Source organism: Astyanax mexicanus, chromosome 10, assembly GCF_023375975.1.
Source record: "Astyanax mexicanus isolate ESR-SI-001 chromosome 10, AstMex3_surface, whole genome shotgun sequence".
Lineage (NCBI taxonomy): Eukaryota > Metazoa > Chordata > Actinopteri > Characiformes > Acestrorhamphidae > Astyanax > Astyanax mexicanus.
In genome coordinates this window covers 32,520,952-32,540,704 of record NC_064417.1, presented here as the reverse complement: position 1 = coordinate 32,540,704, position 19,753 = coordinate 32,520,952, and the positions used below count along the sequence as shown (strand labels likewise).

Sequence of the window (19,753 nt, the reverse complement as noted above, 5' to 3'; positions counted from 1 at the left end):
TCCTTTTATATATGTATATGCAACTAATATGATTTAACATTATTAAAAAATATTGATTTACATTTAAACAGTAGTGTTTGTATGTGTCATTTGTTAAATTTATTCCTTTGTAGACAATTTTACCAAATAAACTGAGGTCAGTGCAGAGACCCACACCCCATCCTATGTATTGACATCATTTCTGCAGACTATTTTTTCTTTGGTGTAAATCAATTCTTTTCTATATTTACTGCAGGAAAACATCCCAGAGGTGTCACAGTGTCATCCAAAGCATCCCTACATGATTGATTTGACACAGAATATAAGAATGTAAAATTGTCATTTTGGTTTTTGTCAGTTGTGGGGAAATTGATTTAGCATGACAGGACAGTAGAAACGTATCACAGAGTTAGGCAGGGTGAACTGAGTGTATGATACTGTGAGTGTATGGATTTTTCTTCTCCATGATGTTTTCCTTTCCATTTCTGAGATTGGAAAAGCCTGAAAGATTAACCCCTCCTGTCTGGAACTGTAAACAGAACCACAGAAACCCAAGACACACTAATTCAATCCTTTCTGTATCCTCATACATACATAATACCAGCATATATATTCCATACATTGTCCACATATCAGTGCTAATGCAAAAAAAAACACTCTGCTTAAAGATTCATCTCTTCATATTAAAATTTCTCCATAATATACAAACATATCTGGATACTGTTTTTAAAGTGCACTTAGCTACGTTTAAGATGCACCCATTGCTAAAGGTGTTTCCAATAAAGTGACCAAAGACTGGAAGCACAAAGTAGGTAGTTGACAATAACTGGAATGCAGAATGTTTTTAATAAAACAGCCAACAATATAAAAGGGCATGTGACTAGACATCTAACGTAGTACATAAGACGATACCCCAGCAGACACACCAACAAAGCACAATACATTTACTTTAGCAGGACTATTCTAATCATACATTTACCTCAGAAGTGCTATTCTAATCATACATTCACCTCAGCAGAGTTATTCTAATCATACATTTACCTCAGTAGTGCTATTCTAATCATATATTTACCTCAGCAGTGCTATTCTAATCACACATTTACCTCAGCAGTGCAATTCTAATCACACATTTTAGTCATATGTTTGCCTCAGAACTGCCATTATAATCATAATTGTACCCCATTAGTGCTATGCTGATTATGAATTTACTTCAGTTGTGTAATCGTAATCGTGAATGTAGTGCAATTTTAGCCATATATTTACCACAGCAGTGCAAGTTTAGTTAGAAATCTACCTCATTAGTCAATTAGGTTTTTGATTAGAATGCCACTAATGAGGTAGATTTATAACTACAATTACTAATTTGTTCTAGCAGTGCTAACAGAATCATACTGTCTATTTACCACAGTAGTGCAGTTTTAGTAATGAATTTAGGAAGTTAGGTTACCTATTCTTTTCATACATTTACCTCAGTAGTGCCATTCTAACTATACATTTACCCACACTCCTTTATTCCACTGCTCCAAAGCTCAATACTGGGGAGATTTATACCTCTTTTGCTCATGCCTGGCATGAATCATGCATTTATTAGCAGGAGTGTCCACACATATTTGGACATGTAGTAAACTTTAGAAACTTATGCAAGTTTGATGCAGGCAACCAGGTTCAGCTATTGCCCTAAACGCTGTATAAAAAGCGCAGAACCACAGGAATCCCTTGTTAAATCTAATTTTTCATGTTTCAAACCTATTGATTTCTCTGAGCTTGTTAATGAGGTTCCCATTCTGTTTGCCTCTCTGTGCTCTGCTATCACAGTCTTTATGCTCATTGATCCATTACGTTACATAATCTCCTCGTCTATTTAAACTGCACCAGCTGAGCCTCAGCGCCTCGTCAGAGGTGTGAGGCTGAATTAATTAGCCACCCCAATTACGGCGAGGTCATGGATTAAGATCAGAGCGAGCGGCCGCGGGTCCTGCGCTGCTCCTCCTTGTTTCTGATCACAGAAAACACTGAGGAAGATGCTCAGCTAGACCCTCCAATCTGCAGAGAGCCTGGAGAGCGGCGGCAATTAATAACTCGCTGTCTTTACCGCGCTAACGAAGCAGGTTTACAGCGCAGGAAAGAGCAAAGCACAATCCAATCTGGCTTTAATTGCAATTAGAGAGCTGCAGTAACATGTGTAAGAGGATTACTGCCTCTGGACCCAGAGGACCGCAGCGCTGATCCATCGCAATTTTCACCAAAAACAAACCGACATACAGTCTCATCTTCACAGAAGATAATATGAGAGAAGATGCTCTCAGAAACTGCTCATGCAACTGGTCAGTATTTCTATAGCATTACAATGACCAGTACAAGTAACCAGACTGCCCACCCAATGTACCTTCTACTACTCTGTTACTTTGAGGTGTTTCTATTAAAGTAGCCAGTTACCAAGCTGGTAATTCAGGGGAAAACATCTCATACTCAAAAGTAAGTGTTTCTAATAAAGTGGCCAGTAAATGGAGGCACAACATTTAGTAGATGTTTCTTATAAAGTGGCCAGTAAGTGGAAGCACAAGCTTCAGTAGGTGTTTCTAATAATGTGGCCAGTAAGTGGAGACACAAGGTTCAGTAGGTGTTTCCAATAAAGTGGCCAGTAAGTGGAAGCACAAGGTTCAGTAGGTGTTTCCAATAAAGTGGCCAGTAAGTGGAAGCACAAGGTTCAGTAGGTGTTTCTAATAAAGGGGACAGTAAATTAAAGCACAAGGCGGGTAGTTGGTGTTTCTAATAAAGTGGCCAGTGAGTGGAAGCACAAGGTAATTTGTATTTTTAATAAAGAGGCCAGTGACTAGAAGCACAAGGTATGTATGGTGTTTCTAATAAAGTGGCCAGTCAGTGGAAGCACAAGGTAGCTGGGGTGTTTCTAATAAAGTGGCCAGTAAGCCAGTACATGAGAGGTATTTGTAATATCCAGAGTGTTTAAAATTACAGCATGAATTTATGGGTTTGCTGGCAACAACTCAGCCACTAAGCCTTTCTCTCATAAACAACTTCTATTACAACATCCAATTACAATAGCTGGACCAATTCCTAAAACACTCCCATACTACTTAACTATTCTCTCTCTCTCTCTCTCTCTCTCTCTCTTTCCCTCTGTCTCTCTCTCTCTCTCTCTCTCTGTCTTTCTATCCTCTGCTGAAGATAAATTACATCGTGCAGGTGGAGCTGTGATACTGATCACAGGTAAACACACCTGTTATAAATCCTTACGCAGAACTGAGTTCTACAGACAATTTAGAAAACAGCTTATCTCCAACCATTTAACACCCCGGCCTGCTGAGCGCTAAACACAACAGAGAGAGATAGAGGGAGAGAGAGCGAGAGAGAGAGAGCGTTGGGGGGCGGTGATGGCACGGAAGAATACACAGACTGAGACACCATGTCGGACGTGTCCAGCATACACAAACAAGCACATCTAAGCTCAGTCCAGCCCTCAGCAAACTGCCGGTTCTGACCCACAGCACAGAACTGATGTTCTGTTTATCCAGATGAGACTTTTAGAACAGAATAATTTACTCTCCAGCTAATTCACATAACATCCACTCTCACTCACCAAGAAACAAACACAGCTAAAGATGCTCCACGAAACACAAATATCTACAAATGGACAATTCTAGCCAGACAGCGCCAGTCACCATCATTACCACTCACTGCACTGTCCACTGTGGGTGTTAACATTAGCCTTCTATGGTGTATTCCTATCAGCACACAGGTGACACTGTGGATGGAGGAATAGTAAATATCTGCAATTTAACTTCAGAAATGAAACATCCCATCCATCTGCACCCACTATTAGATCTCACCAGGCCTTACCATCTCTGAGCACGCTGACTGTTCAACCAACTTCACTTACCCACAAGATAACACCTCACAACTTACAGTACAGGGGTGGGAATTCCCAAGCTGTCCCCTGGGTTAACACTTCATGAGCAGTTTAAATACTGCTATCCCATGACTTTTGGAATACATGCCAACAAATATCCATACAAGTTTTGAAAGAAATTAATTATTAATATTATTATTTTTTTAGATTTGGATTTTACGTTAAGAAACTAAACTATGCTTTATGTAGTCTTGTGTTTCTTTATTACTGATGAAATATACATTTTACTGCACTGTGTCTGCATCTATATTATAATTTTTGGCATTTTCTATTTTTTGACTTTTGAATCTATTTATTTTTATATTGTGTGAAATGTTTGTGATGAATGAAATGATAGAAATGCTCCAAAATGTCTGTACATTAAATCTGTATACACTGACTTTTAAAGATAATATGTTTTTAGAGAGATACAAGGTTTATTATTGTGTTTTTTTTTTACATTTTATGATTTTCAAAATTTGCATTATGTGGATATACAATAATCAAGCATGACCTTATGAGCATTATGAGTGGGTCAAACACATCAGTGCTGCTGGAGTTTTTAAACACCTCAGTGTCACTGCCGGACTGAGAATAGTCCACCAACAGCATCCTGTGGGCAGGGTCTTGTGGGTGGCATTCTGCAGAAGAAATCCTGTGGGTAGCATCCTGTGGGCAGCGTTATGTGGGCAGCATCTTGTGGGCAGCATCTTTTTGGCAGGATCCTGTGGACAGCATCCTCTCGGAGGGGTCCTGTGGGAGCCATTCTACGGGATTGGTCCTGTGGAAGGCGTCTTGTGAGCAGGGTCCTGTAGTCAGCATCTTGTGCCCACTAATGAATGACTAGATTCAGAGCTTCTGTCTCTGACTTGGTGGGAGAGTCTAATAGAATGGAGGACATTGAGGGAACACAGTGTTTAAAAACTCCAGCAGCACTGCTGCTGTATCTGATCCACTCCTACCAGCACAACACACACTATATAATCAGTGACCCACCACCAAATAATAGCTGCTCTGTGGTGGTCCCTCCTGTGGGGTCCTGAGCATTGAAGAAAGGAGTGAAAGGAGGACGATAATAAAGTATGCAGAGATTATAGAACCTAAAGTAAAGTTAAGCTGAACAAAAATATAATGGGTATAGATATAGGGAGGTGGACATGCTTGATCATTATATATTCAGCTCAGATCAGCAGAGGGTCTTACCGCGGTCGCTGTCGTACAGGTAGGCGAATTTGTCCCACTTGTAGTACTCGATCAAACTGAGCAGAGGCCCTTTGATGTCCGGCCTCATCTGGATGATGAACTGCTGTGTGCCGTCCAGCGGGAAGCTGGGGGTGATGAAGGAAACGTGCAGCGTCCCGCAGAACGATGTTATCGTGTTCACCGACTTCTTATCGTAGAATCCGAAAATAGCGTAAACTCCTCTGGAGAACTGTGAACAGACTGAAAACAAAGAGAGAGAGAAACAATTACAATCAGCATGATATTAATTGTTTTACATGGTTAAAAGTCACTTATTTGAGGAGAAAACCTTTTATTTATTTTATTACATTATCATTTAACTGGTTCTGCAAATGCTGTATTTCTATTAAGTAAATCATCTAGAAATGCATGTTTTGTGTTTTCTGGCTGGTTAAATCCAGTTCTGTTCTACATGGTACAACAGCATTATTATGCTGTTTAGGGGACACTACAGGGACCTACACAATATTATGCAGGTGGTTTTAATGTAATGGGGGCTTATCGATAACTCTCCACAGGCTCACAGATTTCATTTGTGCTCAGGTTTTTAGGACAGTCCTATTAGGATTAGCCAGCAGGTGGGCTGCATGTAAGATTGGATTTGTGATGTGGGTGAATCGGATGTATGCTGAGTGTTTTCTGAGGCAGAAGCTCACAAGCTAATACACACCAGTCTTCTCACACATGAATACACACACAAACAACTCACCTCCAACACACACCTCAATTACAGGAGCTATTGTGTTGAAAAGTAAATCCTGGACTGATTTCAGGAGCAGCAATTTCCTGTTTGTAGTGACAACACATTTATTATTATTATTTTTTTTTCTTTTGTTATTTTGCCATGTAAAGAGTTCAGTTTCATATGCAGCTACATCATTTCTGTAGAAAAGCATTGACCAAATCAACTGTGACGAACTGTGAGAACTTCACACTCATGTCACTCTGTGCCTAATTACAAGAGTGGGATATAGGGGTAAAAGGAATCCCTGCATTGAGCTATGGTGTCTTCTGGTCTGATGATGGAGCTCCATTCACTATTGTACTTTTGGGATCAGTTGGAGTGGCAGAACTGATGTTCTTATATGGCCGAATGCAATCAAATTCTCCTCACAGCAATGTTCCAAAATCTAATGTCAGCTAAAGCCTCTCTGGTCGACCACTGTAGCTCTTGACCAGCAAATAGTATGTTTTTTTTAGTAAGTATAGCATATATTTTATCTGAATAGTGATAGGTCACTGTGCCATCCAATACTTTTGTGATGAGTTGGAGTGCCATAAAGAATAATCTAACATCGACACCTACGTCTGACCTCTCTGGTGCTCTGGTGTGGGGGATGAAAACAATATTATAACATCTACTCTCATCTAAAGCCCTTTCAGAAGGGATGTCCTGCTAAAAATAAAAATAAATAGCCTGACCAGCCTGACTGGTTAAGAGTTGGTGAGGCTAGCATATGGTATGTTTTGTTTGTATTTAATGGTTAATCTGATCTACAAGCATGATCAATCTGGACAATCAGTATAAACTGATAAAGCTGGTCAACTGGAAAGACCAAATTATTGGCCCAGCATGACCAAGAATAACAACAAAAAAAAAATCAAACACAACAAACACCATGCTCGCCAAGAGCGGATTAACCTTCTGGCTTCACATAGTATAGTTTAGGATTTGACGGCCTTGACGACCAGCTTTTCAACCACCTTAACCATCAGGACTAATTTAGACCATCTGACACCAGTAACTCCATCTGTCTACTTCAGTAACTACACTCCCACATCTATTGAACTACCCTGTGTAACTACACCAACACCACCTGACCTCATTGATGCTCTGGAATTGCTCAGTGTAATCAATGATATGGCCGAATGCAGTCAAATCCTTCTCACAGCACAATTCTACTGATCTCCATCTCTTGGTATCTCTTGGTATCTATTGGTAAGTCCTCCTGTCTGACTAAATAACTGCACTCCCACATCTACTGAACTACCCTGTGTAACAACACCAACACCACCTGACCTCGCTGACGCTCTGGAATGGCTCAATTCAATCAAATCCTTCTCATAGCAACGCTCCAACACATAATGCAAATCCATCACAAGAAAAAGCAGATGCTTTTACTGCAGTCTCTTTGTTGAAGATCAGTATACACTCAGGATTAGCTCCCAGCTGCTTAGCAAGAAGTGAGCCTTGCCAACCCAAAATTCGATGAGCAGTGTACTACATATTATACAGACCTAATGATGTGTGTTTTTAGCCTGAGTCTGAGGGTCAGCAGAGGCAAACCTGGCCAAAGCGAGGGTATTGATCGAGCGTGGGCGCGAGCAGAGATATTGACGAGGTGAGAGAGAGAGAGAGCAAGAGAGCGAGCAAGAGGAGCAGGAAACACAGCTAAGGCGCTTTCAGATAAATCCAATGACTCATTTCCCTCCACCTCTCACACACTCTCACACTCACACGCTCCTCAGCCGAGTCGTTTGCGCTTGAGCCGTCACGGGTTCCTGCGTTCCCGGCGTTCTCTCTGCAGAAGCTGTAAAACCTGAGTGTGGATTAGCGAAACATGAACCGCAAGCATACCTGAGCAGAGATGGAGCAGAGCCATCTTTTACAGCACAGACAGCTGTTATGTAACTCTTGCTCATCTTCCCAGGCTTTACAAAATCAAAGCAGCAAAGCAGTGACTCCAACTTCTGACCCCGTTCCCATCCTCAAGCGTGACCTGAATCAGCTACGACAGTCTGAGATGACCTATATGACTCAAGAGGGGAACTTTCTTCTACTGTGGGTTTAACAACACATCCCAGCTGCACCTTTATGACCCCCGGTTCAAGGCTTGAGTTCAAGGCTCCAGGGTTTAACTCTGTTTGGCATGCTTGGTTTGAACCTGATTGCTCTGTTTGTGAGGGAGCACAGGTCTTTAAACCCATGGTCTGCACATAAGTGGTCTTTAAGCAACCCCAAACACACAAGCTACTTGAATTAAGATTTTATGGACCACAGACGGTACAAAGAATTTAAGATGGGTCATTATGAAATCTTAGTTTGAGTAACTTCACTTGAATATTTGGATTACTCTAACTGCGTCTAAGGGGAAATCATCCAAGGCCTCTTTACCTGGTTACACACAAGTAAGTGCACTGGTTACCATAGTAAATCCAACTGTCCACCTCAGTAGCTATACTGCTACACCGAAAACCCATACGTTGTTTGAACTCAACTGATTTAAGTTTGTTTTACATCAAATTGGAAATTCCTAAACAATATTCAACTATTTTGAGGTAGTTAGAACATTTGTGGGCACATATACATTCAAACTGAGATCTTTGAGTTGAACCAACTTATAATAATTGAGTTTAGTCTGCTGCCATTGGCAACTTCTTTTCTATTGGCTTCTGTCATCTATTTGCATACTGGGTGTGTCCAACAGTTTCTGACACTCACCATCAGTGTGTAGTGATTCCTGGGCTACCTTAGAAATAAATTAAGTTTCCCTTCAGTTATAATAACTTGATGTTTTAATTTATGCTAAATCAAGTTTTCATTCCCCATTACTTAAAAAAATTAGCAAACCAGCTGCCTTAAAAAAGTTAAGTAAACTCAACACATCCGGTCGTACAGTATAACAAAATTGAAAAAATTAAATCAATTTCCCCGTTAGTTGTAATAACTTGATGTTCTAAGTTATGCTAACTTAAATTTTCATTACCCATTACTTAACTTTTTTAAGGCAACCTGTTTCCTCAAAATGTTTAAGTAAATTTAACTTATCCAGGCTTACAGTGCACACATAGGGAACCTGCTCCACCTGTTTATCTGAATAACTTCACCTGCACATTTGGGTCCATCTTGCTACATCTGTCTGCAGTACTGCACAACTCCACTTGCATATTTGAGTAACTTAGAACCACTTGTACCTTAGTAGATCACCTATACCTGGGTAATTCCACCTGTATTTCTGGGTAAATCCAATTCACATGAGTAACACTGGTACACTAATATACAAAGTATCTCCATCTGCCTTTTTGTGTAATGGTACTGCTATATGTAAGTTATTCAACCTATACAGCTCTGGAAAAAAATAAGGGACCAGTTTCTTTGATTTAGCTATTTGTAGGTATATGTTTGAGTAAAATGAACATTGTTTTTTATTCTATAAACTATGGACATTTTTCCCAAATTCCAAATAAAAATATTGTCATTAACAGCATTTATTTGCAGAAAATGAGAAATGGCTGAAATAACAAAAAAAAATGTGCAGAGCTTTCAGACCTTAAATGATGCAAAGAAAACAAGTCCATATTCATGAAGTTTTAACTTTTAAGTCCAGAAATCAATATTTGGTTGAATTTTTAATCACAGTTTTCACGCATCGTGGCATGCTCTCCTCCACCAGTCTTACACACTGCTTTTGGATAACTTTATGCCACTCCTGGTGCAAATATTTAAGCAGTTCAGCTTGTTTTGCCAAATTGTGAAAGTGTGTCTGCTGTGGTGTTAAAAATGTTCAGTGTTCAACAAATACAGCTCCAGTCAAAAGTTTGGACACACCTCTTCTCATTCAATGTGTTTTCTTTGTTTTTATGAATAGTTTTACATTGTAAAATTAATATTGAAGACATTAAAGCTATACAGGAACACATGTGGGATTATTCTGTAAACAAGAAGTGTTAAGCAAACCAGAATATGTTTTATATTTTATATCCATCAACAAATAGACACATTTAGCTTTGACGACAGATCTGGTATTCCCTCAGTGGCTTCATTGAGGTGGAGTCACCTGGATTAACTGCTATTCCTTCATGCTGTGTTCCAGCTCATCCCAAATCAACAGTCTCAGTTGGGTTTAGGTTGGGGGATTGAGGAGATCAAACACCTCTTTTTTTGTTTACTACATAACTCCATATGTGTCCCTTAATTGTTATTATGTCTGTGATATTAATATACAATGTAGACAATAAAATAAAGAAAGAAAACATTACATTTGTAAAAATGTGTCCAAACTTGAAAATTCAGTGCATTCCTAGTATAAAGGCCACCAACATTTGACCAACAGTGTATTATGAATTGGCAAATCTGGGTAACTTTAATGCTACACCTAAGTAACTCCACCTATACATATAGATAGCTCGACCTTTTTTTTCTAAGTGACTATGCTGCTACCCCTGGGTAACTCCACATGAATAAAACTCAGAGTTTAAACTTAGGAGTTTATTATTTTATTATTGGGGCATTTCTGTTTAACGCCCTTCGCACAAACTGCCTTCCAAAATCAGCAAACGAACAAGCTTCACTGAGTTTAAACATTTATTTTGTTTGTTTGACTCTCAGGCAGCTGAGCGTGAAGGAAGATGGAGAAGTTCAGGGAGTCAACCATCTCTCCCCAGCTGAAGTACGACAGTCTGCAATGTTTAATTATGAGAGAAATACAGCGGCGAGCGGCGAGACAGCGAGCGGGACAGGACGAGAGAAAGCTATTAGGACCTGGTCACAAATGACTGCTTCCCAATGACACAAGGACATTAGCATGCTGAAGGAAGGAGCGGGAACGAGGCGCAGGGCTAAATTACTTCATGTTGTTGATAGCTGATGCTTCGTTAAGGTTTTTTTTTTCTTTCCCTGCTCAGACTAAGTCCTCTCTACGTGAGCAAATAAAATACATTTTATCGTTTGAAGTGCTTCCGTCCACCTGCAGGCTCTACACTCCCATTAAAAAAGTGCATCCTTCTATTAGCGCTGGAATAATCTAGAAGGAACACATTGACTTGCATTTTCTCGCCTCAGTCACAGCAAATCAGACTCGAGGATAAATTAACCCACTGGCCTTTAAAGGCTACAGAGAGGATGGTACAAGCATTATTGTGAATGAGACTGGGACCAACCCAATTAACCCAATTACACCAAATGTTTGTGGACAACACTTGACACCAAATGAATGCAGTTGCATAAATTGTGCCTATTTCATACACATACAAAATGCACAAACATAGATTGGTCAAGTCTGTATTTAGTTCCTAAAGCAAATAAACAAAATTCTAAAGTCACAGAATATTATTCAGCATCCAAGATTATTTAGCCAATAATTCTGGTAAAACAGAAATGCACTCTCAGGGTTCTGCCAAATGACAAGACTGAATCATTTTTACTGAGAAAAAAAACACATTTATTTGAAGTCAATTTGTGCTTTGTTGGTCTGTCTGCTAAAAGGTTAAACAAGTTCAGCGTTCAACAAAAAAATATTTATTGTAGTTTTGTAATAACATTTTCCTTAAAAAGCAGGATGCAAAGCCATATTCAGGCTTTCTAAATAGATGCTATTTAAATCTATGCAAACTGTCTTGATAAAAAATAATTCAGCGCATCCCTAGTATAAAGTCCACAAGCATTTTACCAGCAATTACCAGTGTGTTACAGGAGTTTATGATTGGCACGCTGAGGGGTTCTGAGTGGTCCAGCGGACTAAGGCGCTGCCACTATGGTCAGGAGATCGCTGGTTCAAATCCTGTTCATGCAGCTTACCACCGGCTACTGATGGCAGAATTGGCCTTAAGCTGTGTGGGTAGATGGCGCTCTTTCTCCTCATCACTCCAAAGGGTGATGTTGATCAGCACAAGGCATCTGTGAGCTGATGTATCAGAACAAAGTCGCTGCACTTTCCTCCGAGCGTGCTGGCTAAACGCAATGCTGCATCAGCAGCAGGTTAGAAAGATGTATTCGACATATTCAATAGTCTCCTAAAATGTATGATCAAAAGCTTGGTGATCAGCCCAACATGACAATGGTGGCCAACCACAATGACCAACATGAACATGCTGGTTGACCAGCATAACCAACATGACTAAGATGGCCAGTAAAGCCATGCCAGAACGCCAAAATGAGACAGCAATTGCAATATAAACACTACTCTAGTCAAGAGCTAGGTGGTTACAACCAGTGTAGCCTATGTATTCACCTGGAAGACCAGCCATTCGCCCGTTTTCCAGTAGGGGAGCTATGGAGTTGGAATATAAATGAACATGTTGGAAAATGTACAGTACCACAGTATCGTCTCAATCCCAGTCCAGTCAGGCTTTACTGCTGTACTAAACTGGACTGGTTTTAACTGGAGATGTGGTCAGCATTAAAGCCCCTGAGTATTACTGTACTGCCATCAAATCTGCCCTTGTGGAATGCTTGCTGGGTAACCTTGAATAAAAGAGAGAAAGAGAGCTATATAGAGAGATAGATGGAAAGAGAGAGAAAGTGAGAGAGAGATAGAGAGACTGGGTGGGGGACTCCTGGAGTGGTATATTTAGCTGTCCTCATTAACTGGCCTTATTTTCCTTCATCTGACACATTCTGTTCTTCCTTTCCCAGGACGTGTGATCGAGCTCTCTGTTTTTAGAGCTCATGCTGTGTTTGACAAATTCACAGCAGAAACGAGAATAAAATTTGTTTACTTTGATCTCAGTTTACGTATGTTGAACTAAGTACACTAACAGAATAACATAGTTATTGAATGGTGTTGGTTTATTTTCAATTTTACACCATTTTGTTCTAGGAGTTTAAATCACAGGGTATCTCACGATATGATGTTATAATACTTTACACACAGGAATGATGTGTTAAAGGGAGTTTTTTCTTGCCATTGTGTCACCATAAAAGTTGGCATCTCTGTGATGATGCTCATAAGAGGCGTGGACCTGTTTTTCTCTGTAAAGCTGCTTTGTAACAACTTTTGTTGTAAAAAGTGCTATATAAATAAAATTGAATTGAATTGAATTGATGATATCACAATACTTTCATTCTGTGATACTGAATATATCGCAAGATAAAATACTCATAAAGAAGCAAATACCAGGAATTATGGGTTTATTAGTGTTTGTTTCACAGAATTTTACAACTAATATTCTTCGCTGCAAGTTTACCCTATTTATTTGATTATCGCCACCACGTGGAGGAATGAAGCAGCAACTTTAGTACATAAAATTCGGGCCCAATTAGGTCTTAGGGGGTTTAGAGTGCCTATGTTTCAATAAATTTAGCCATATTAGATGCTATGTATCGATAATATATTGCAAACAAAACAATGCGATATATCACAATATTGATATTTTGTCAATCCCTATTTTTTACGCAGTTTGAAAGGCCAAATTCCCAATCTCCATTCATATGAACTCCTCTTATCATTAGCAATGCTCCTGACACTAGGAGGGTAAGAGCAAGCGTATAACTCCTCTAATACATGTGAAATCAGACTCCACCTCTTTTCCAACTGCTGCCAATCACTGCAGCATCACTATGCAGAATCACAATGCACTCAGAGGAAAGCACCAGATCCCCAGCTCTGTCTACATCAGCTACTTGGAGTATTGAGGGACGTGAACACCACCTAATCTATCCACCCAGAGAGAAACAGCATGACTTACTATACTCTCTCAGACTCCGGCTGCTGATGGAGAAGCAGCATTTGAATCCTGCATTTGAACCAGCAATTCTCAAATCACTAGTAACAGTTGACTAAGTACACTGGAAAACTCTGAGCCTTGTTTTGTGAGCATTTTAATATATTTGCATATGTATGTTTATGTGTGTCTGTGAGTGTTTTCTCTTTTAATTGTTTACATCTATTAAGTAAATAGATTGTCTTTGCCAGAAGCAAATTTATTTTAATTCTGATTAATTAGATACACAGAAATGTGCTCATCAGAAAGTAAATGCGAAATATCACACAAACACACTTTCAAAGAATAATATACAGAAATACTAATTGGCAAATGCTCATTATAGATTTTCCTGAAGGCCTGATATTCACCATATGTGCAAAAGTATCTAAACACTCATTTTAATGGGTGAGTTCAGCTACGTTACAGTGCAGAGATTTAGAAGCGCATATTCACAGCTTGTTAAACTGCCATTTTAAAGTATTGTCTGTATATTAGAATGCTCTGTAGTCTAAAGTCACCACGACCAATGCCTGTGGTAAGATAGAGGGATATACAGTACCATTTTACATTGTTAACTTAATATTGAAGATATTAAAGCTATACAGGAACACATGTGGAATTAATTTGTAAACAAAAAGTGTCAGACACCAGAATAAGTTTTATATTTGAGGTTCTTCTAATTGGCCACATTTAGCTTTGCTGACAGAGCTGCACACTCTTGGTATTTTCTCAGTGTCACCTGGAATAGTTTTCTCAGCATCTTGAGAGAGCTCCTGGAGGTGCTGAACAATAATTGCTGTGGTCCAGCTCATTTCAAATCACCCATCTTAGTTGGGTTTAGGTCAGGTTTTTTTCGTATTTACTACATAATCCCATACTGTATGTGTCCCTTAATTGTTTTGGTCATGTATTTAATAATAATGTACAATGTGGAAAATAAATTAAATAAATAAATAAACTTTTGACTGCTACTAGGGCTGATCACCTAAAGAGATCTTATCAGCTCTTTTCTTGCCATTTTCTATACTTTTAAGAATGAACCATTAAAGCACACTTTTATGCAAATAAGATTTTGCTGGCCACATCATGTTTTCGTTAAGCGTTTACTACATGTTAGCTGTTGCTAAATATCAAAACACTAACAAGCTAGTTCATGCATAACTGCGATAGAAAGAAAATGAAAATGTTCATGTCCTGAGTTGCCATGGACAGTAGGTACAGATCCCTCCTTTAGACAAAGTCTGCTGGCTAATTTTCCAGTGTACTGTCTGAAGTCTTTAACCAAAAGTACCAAAAATAGTACATCTTCAACTGATCTAGTGGATTGGGCTCTGGTGGGGGTTGACAGGGTGGTTGTATGCACATTTCCACGTTTCCTTATTGTGACATCAAAATAAGGGAGATATCCAATTGGCTCCTCGAAGCATTTGGAGTATTTATATTTGCAGCTGAGACCATGTGGAAATACAAAAGCGTGCAATAAGTGAGTTTTGCATAATTTGTCCCCTGTAAAGCTTTCTAGTAAACACAAAACAAATGAAAACTATAATGTTATTTTGTGTTATTATTATAGCAATGTTATTGTGTATGATACACTAGGGCACACCTATTTGCACTCTTTTTGTAAGAATACCTAAATTACTTTTTGTAATAAAAGTAATAAAATTACTGTTTATACACAAGCAAGCCCAGAGCCAGTGTTGAGTGTACCTGTTCTGAGCATGTGCAGTAAATGATGAGCCGCTGCTTGCCTACACTCATCATACCATCATACATCATACCATATAAACCTGGACTGAACTGGGTCTGCTTATCCGCCCTGATTTCTCACCAACTCACCCTCCGTCCTCCTTCCTTCAGTGTCCAGAAATTGCTTCGATTGCGGATGACGAGCTCTAAGACTGGAATAGCTCGCCTCGTCTGATTGGCTATTACTTTGTTCCATCAGGTAGTTTATTTATAATGTGCACCTGTGTTTTTCTACTGCTGCCACTGACCTCCTTTCAACTTTCAGAGCCTGTACTCGCTCAAACTTTCACAAAGTGTTCGTTTACCTGTTTTTTGTTTTTTTGCTCATATTAACCAGCAGCTTACCTAACAGTTTACCTCATTAACGGCTCATCTTTTTGCCTGCATGCTGATACCGGCTGATCCACCTTCTTCTGTGTGTTCTGGATAAAAGTGTACATACTGCCATAACATTAAAACCACCTTCTTCAAATGATGAAGCAGGAACACTTCAAACAAGTTTGAAGTTTTACAATATTATGTAGAGGTTTTAATGTTATGGCTGATATGTGAAGATATGGAGGCCAACAATGCAAAAAAAAAAAAAAAAAAAAAAAAGATAGCTTGGTTCTCTGTATCCCCAGTGGAGCTACAGATGCATATGTTTGAATCACTTCCAAGCAGAACAAGGATGGCCTGGTTTATGAGCACACACACACACTGGCCATTAAAAGTTTGGGGACTTTGCTTTTTAGAGCATATTTTAGTACATTTTTGGAAAACGTGGATGTCTCATTGAATATTTGTTATAATATGCCTTTGGAAAGAATGTCTAGTACAAAAACACTCCTTGAGTCTCTAAATGCAGCATAAAGCTCAGAAATTCCTATGGAATCTGATGGATAATGTAAAGAATGCTTGTGCAGCAGTTCTAGCTGCGTGTTAAAGTAGCTGTGTCCAGATTCATGTTCAGGCTGATGGCTGTGACGGCTGTCAACCACTCAGCAACTCATAGGATGACTGTTCTGCAACACTACAGTTCACAAGTACCACCTCCTTCCTCATCCATTATACAGTGGGAATGCTATATACCCCATCTGTCTACATGTGGTGGATTCAGATACGCTCACCTAGCATTTCAAACTGGATGAGTGGATGGATCGTTGAGTGTGTAGGTACAGTAGATCGGTAGATAAATAGATAGGTAGGTCAGTAAGTAGGTATATAGGTTGGTTGGTAAGTAGTTGGGAAGGTAACTCATACGTAGGAAAGTCCATCAGTAGGAAGGGCAGTGGAAAAGTAGGTAGATAATTCAATAGGTAGGTAGGTCAGTGGGTAGATTTATACGAAGATGGGTAAGTAGACTGGCAGGTAGATGTGCTGGTAGACTGGTAGGTAGGTCAGAAGGTGTAAAGGTTTGTAAGTAGGTTGGTAAGTAGACTGTGAGGTAGATGTGTAGGTAGACTGGTAGGCAGGTCAGAAGGTGTAAAGGTTTGTAGGAAGGTTTATTAAGTAGACTGGCAGGTAGGCGTGTAGGTAGACTGACAGGTAGCTGTGTAGGTAGACTGGTAGGTAGATAAGTACGTAGATTAATAGGTAGATGGGTAAGTAGAATAGGAGATAAGTATCTAGGTAGACTGGTGGGTAGGTCAGTAGGTAAATTTATAGGTAAAGGGATAGGTAGACTAGTGGGTAGACCAGTAGGTAGATTAATAGGTAGATAGACTGGCACGTAGGTGTGTAAGTAGACTGGTAGGTAGGTCAGTAGGTAGATTAATAGGGAGATGGGTATGTAGACTGGCAGGTAAGTGTGCAGGTAGACTGGTAGGTAGTTCAGTAGATTAATAGGGAGATGGGTATGTAGACTGGCAGGTAAGTGTGCAGGTACACTGGTAGATAGGTCAGTAGGTAGATTAATAGGTAGATAGACTGGCAGGTAGGTGTGCAGGTAGATTGGTAGGTAGGTCAGTAGATTAATAGGGAGATGGGTAAGTAGGCTGGCAGGTAGGTGTGCAGGTAGACTGGTAGGTAGGTCAATAGGTAGATTAATAGGTAGATAGACTGGCACTAGGTGTGTAGGTAGACTGGTAGATAGGTCAGTAGGTATTTGGGTGAGTTGTAGAGTCTAAACATCATAATTTTGTTTGGTGGGTTCAGACACATATTTTAGCACTCACTAAGAGAGAGAGAGAGAGAGAGGTGTATACAGGATTAAATAGACTGAGCTGTTCTCCCTGCTTAATTCCTCACAGAGGATAAACAGTACCCTAAACCCTATACTACTTCTTGTCATCAGCACCTACGTGGGCGAATCCTCTCTATACTTAACAATGATTGGTTGAAGAGTTGCCTTAACAATTGTTGTGTTTGGTTCTGCCTCCCTGCAAGAATCTGACTCCCTTAAAATGCAGATGTATCCCAACTCCCCAACTCATCCCATCCAAAAGTATTAGATGGAATGTCATCATTTCAGAGAACACAGTTCCACTGCTCCACAGCTCAATACTCCGGTGGGTTTTATACTCCTCTAGCCAGCAATAGACATAGTATCAAAGGGTTTATTGACTTGGTTTTCTGCCCCCAGAGGACCATATTCTATTGGCAATTCTTTTCTAAAGGGACTAGACAAGCTTTGTTTTGCTGCAACAGGTATGGATGCTTTTTTTTGGGGGGGGGGGGGGGGGATCAGCATTCTAGGGCTGTGCAATATTGTGTTATACACAATGTATGGTAACACAAGACTATGGTGATTTAAAAAACCATATTATCATTATAGAACTATTTTGCTTTGAAAGCAGTCTAATATTTACTGTGTATCTTTAAATTAATTATTATGAAACATTTGAAAGTTCATATGCATGCACCAAATATTCTGGACTTTTTTGCAACTTATATCCATGTAACATTATTTATTTTGCAACATTATTAATATTTCATATAAAAACTAAGTCTTAGTTATTCTTTTTGTAAGTTATTCTGCTTCTACTGAATAATTAAAACCGTTATACTAAAGAAAATGTTTAGTGTTTTTTTTTTATATTGCCAAAAATATTGTTACTCCAAAAATACCCTGAAACCCCTTGATATTATGTAAAAGCCTTATCACCCAGCCCTACTGCCTAGTGCCAATCATTCTGTAACAACTACAATGTTCCAAAGTTCCTTTGTTCTCTTGAAAGATTACTGAAAGATTTCACAGTGCTGTATCCAGCATGCACTAATTACAGCAGAGTCAGACAGGCTAATCACCCCAACCCAGCAGCAAACCCCAGCCTTTCAATCTGTAATCAATTCACATTATTGTGTCCAAAACCCAAAACACGACGCAGAAAAACACTGCAGCTCTGAATAAAGAAATAAGAAAGAATTTTACACCATTTCAGCCTTTGATTTTCCTCCTCAATCGATAGCTAATTAAAATAAAGGATGTTGTAGCGTAATTGGAGGAAACATTGATTTGTCATTAACGAGGCCATTGCGGCAATTAAGGGCCTGTGGAGAAAAAAAAGTGCATTTGCCCAGACTCACATTCAAGAGACGTCTAAGATCTCAAACTGAGAAAAAGTGTTTAAGATTGCTTAAAAAAGACCACCTTAATTACCAACTAAAACCAGTCCATATAGACAGACCTGTCACAAGTATTATAATATTGATTTATTCTTTGTAGCCTACAAAAATGAACAGAACATTAATTATTTTTGCTGACCTGAATGCAAAAGAATTAAATTACATACAAATGATCTTAGCCAGATGTTTAATGACCGATGCATCAATAGCAGGCCCTTAGAATCACAGAGTGGACACTATCATGGAAAAAAAGAATGTTTGTCATTATAACAGTAAAATGGAAATGCTCTTCAATTGACAATAATATTATTTCTAGGACAGTAAATTATTCAAAGAAAACCAATTATTGTGACAATCCAATTTATTAATCGTATTGATTATGTGCAGTACCAGTCAAAAGTCTGGACATACAGTACAGGTCAAAAGTTAAGACACACCTTCTCTTTTTCAATGGTTTTCTTTATTTTCATGACTATTTACACTGTAGATTCTCACTGAAGACATCTATGAAACTATGAATTAACACGTGGAGTTATGTACTTAACCAAAAAAGGTGAAATAACTATATATATAGTTTCTTCGAAATAGCCACCCTTTGCTCTGATTACTGCTTTGCACACTCTTGGTATTCTCTCAGTGAGCTTCAAGAGGTGGTCACCTGAAATGGGTTTTCCAACGGTCTTGAAAGAGTTCCCAGAGGTGTTTGGCACTTGTTGGCCCCTTTGCCTCCGCTTTGTGCTCCAGCTCACCCCAAACCATCTGGATAGGGTTTGGGTCAGGTGACTGTGAAGGCCAGGTAATTTTTTGTTAAGTACATAAAACTCCACGTGTTCATTCATAGTTTTGATGCCTTCAGTGAGAATCTACAATGTAAATAGTCATGAAAATAAAGACAACGCTTTGTGT

The 19,753-nt window shown here is 39.2% G+C and overlaps 1 protein-coding gene across 4 annotated transcripts in view; it reads right to left on the bottom strand.

Annotated features, from left to right (window-relative positions):
- gria2b (glutamate receptor, ionotropic, AMPA 2b) overlaps positions 1-19,753 on the bottom strand; it is a 66,358-nt gene that overhangs the window by 30,906 nt on the left and 15,699 nt on the right. For all 4 annotated transcript variants that reach the window (XM_007245521.4, XM_007245522.4, XM_007245523.4 and 1 more), the window contains exon 3: positions 5,090-5,329. In XM_007245521.4, coding sequence (XP_007245583.1) covers positions 5,090-5,329 — 240 coding nt within the window. The remainder of the gene's footprint in view (positions 1-5,089; positions 5,330-19,753) is intronic.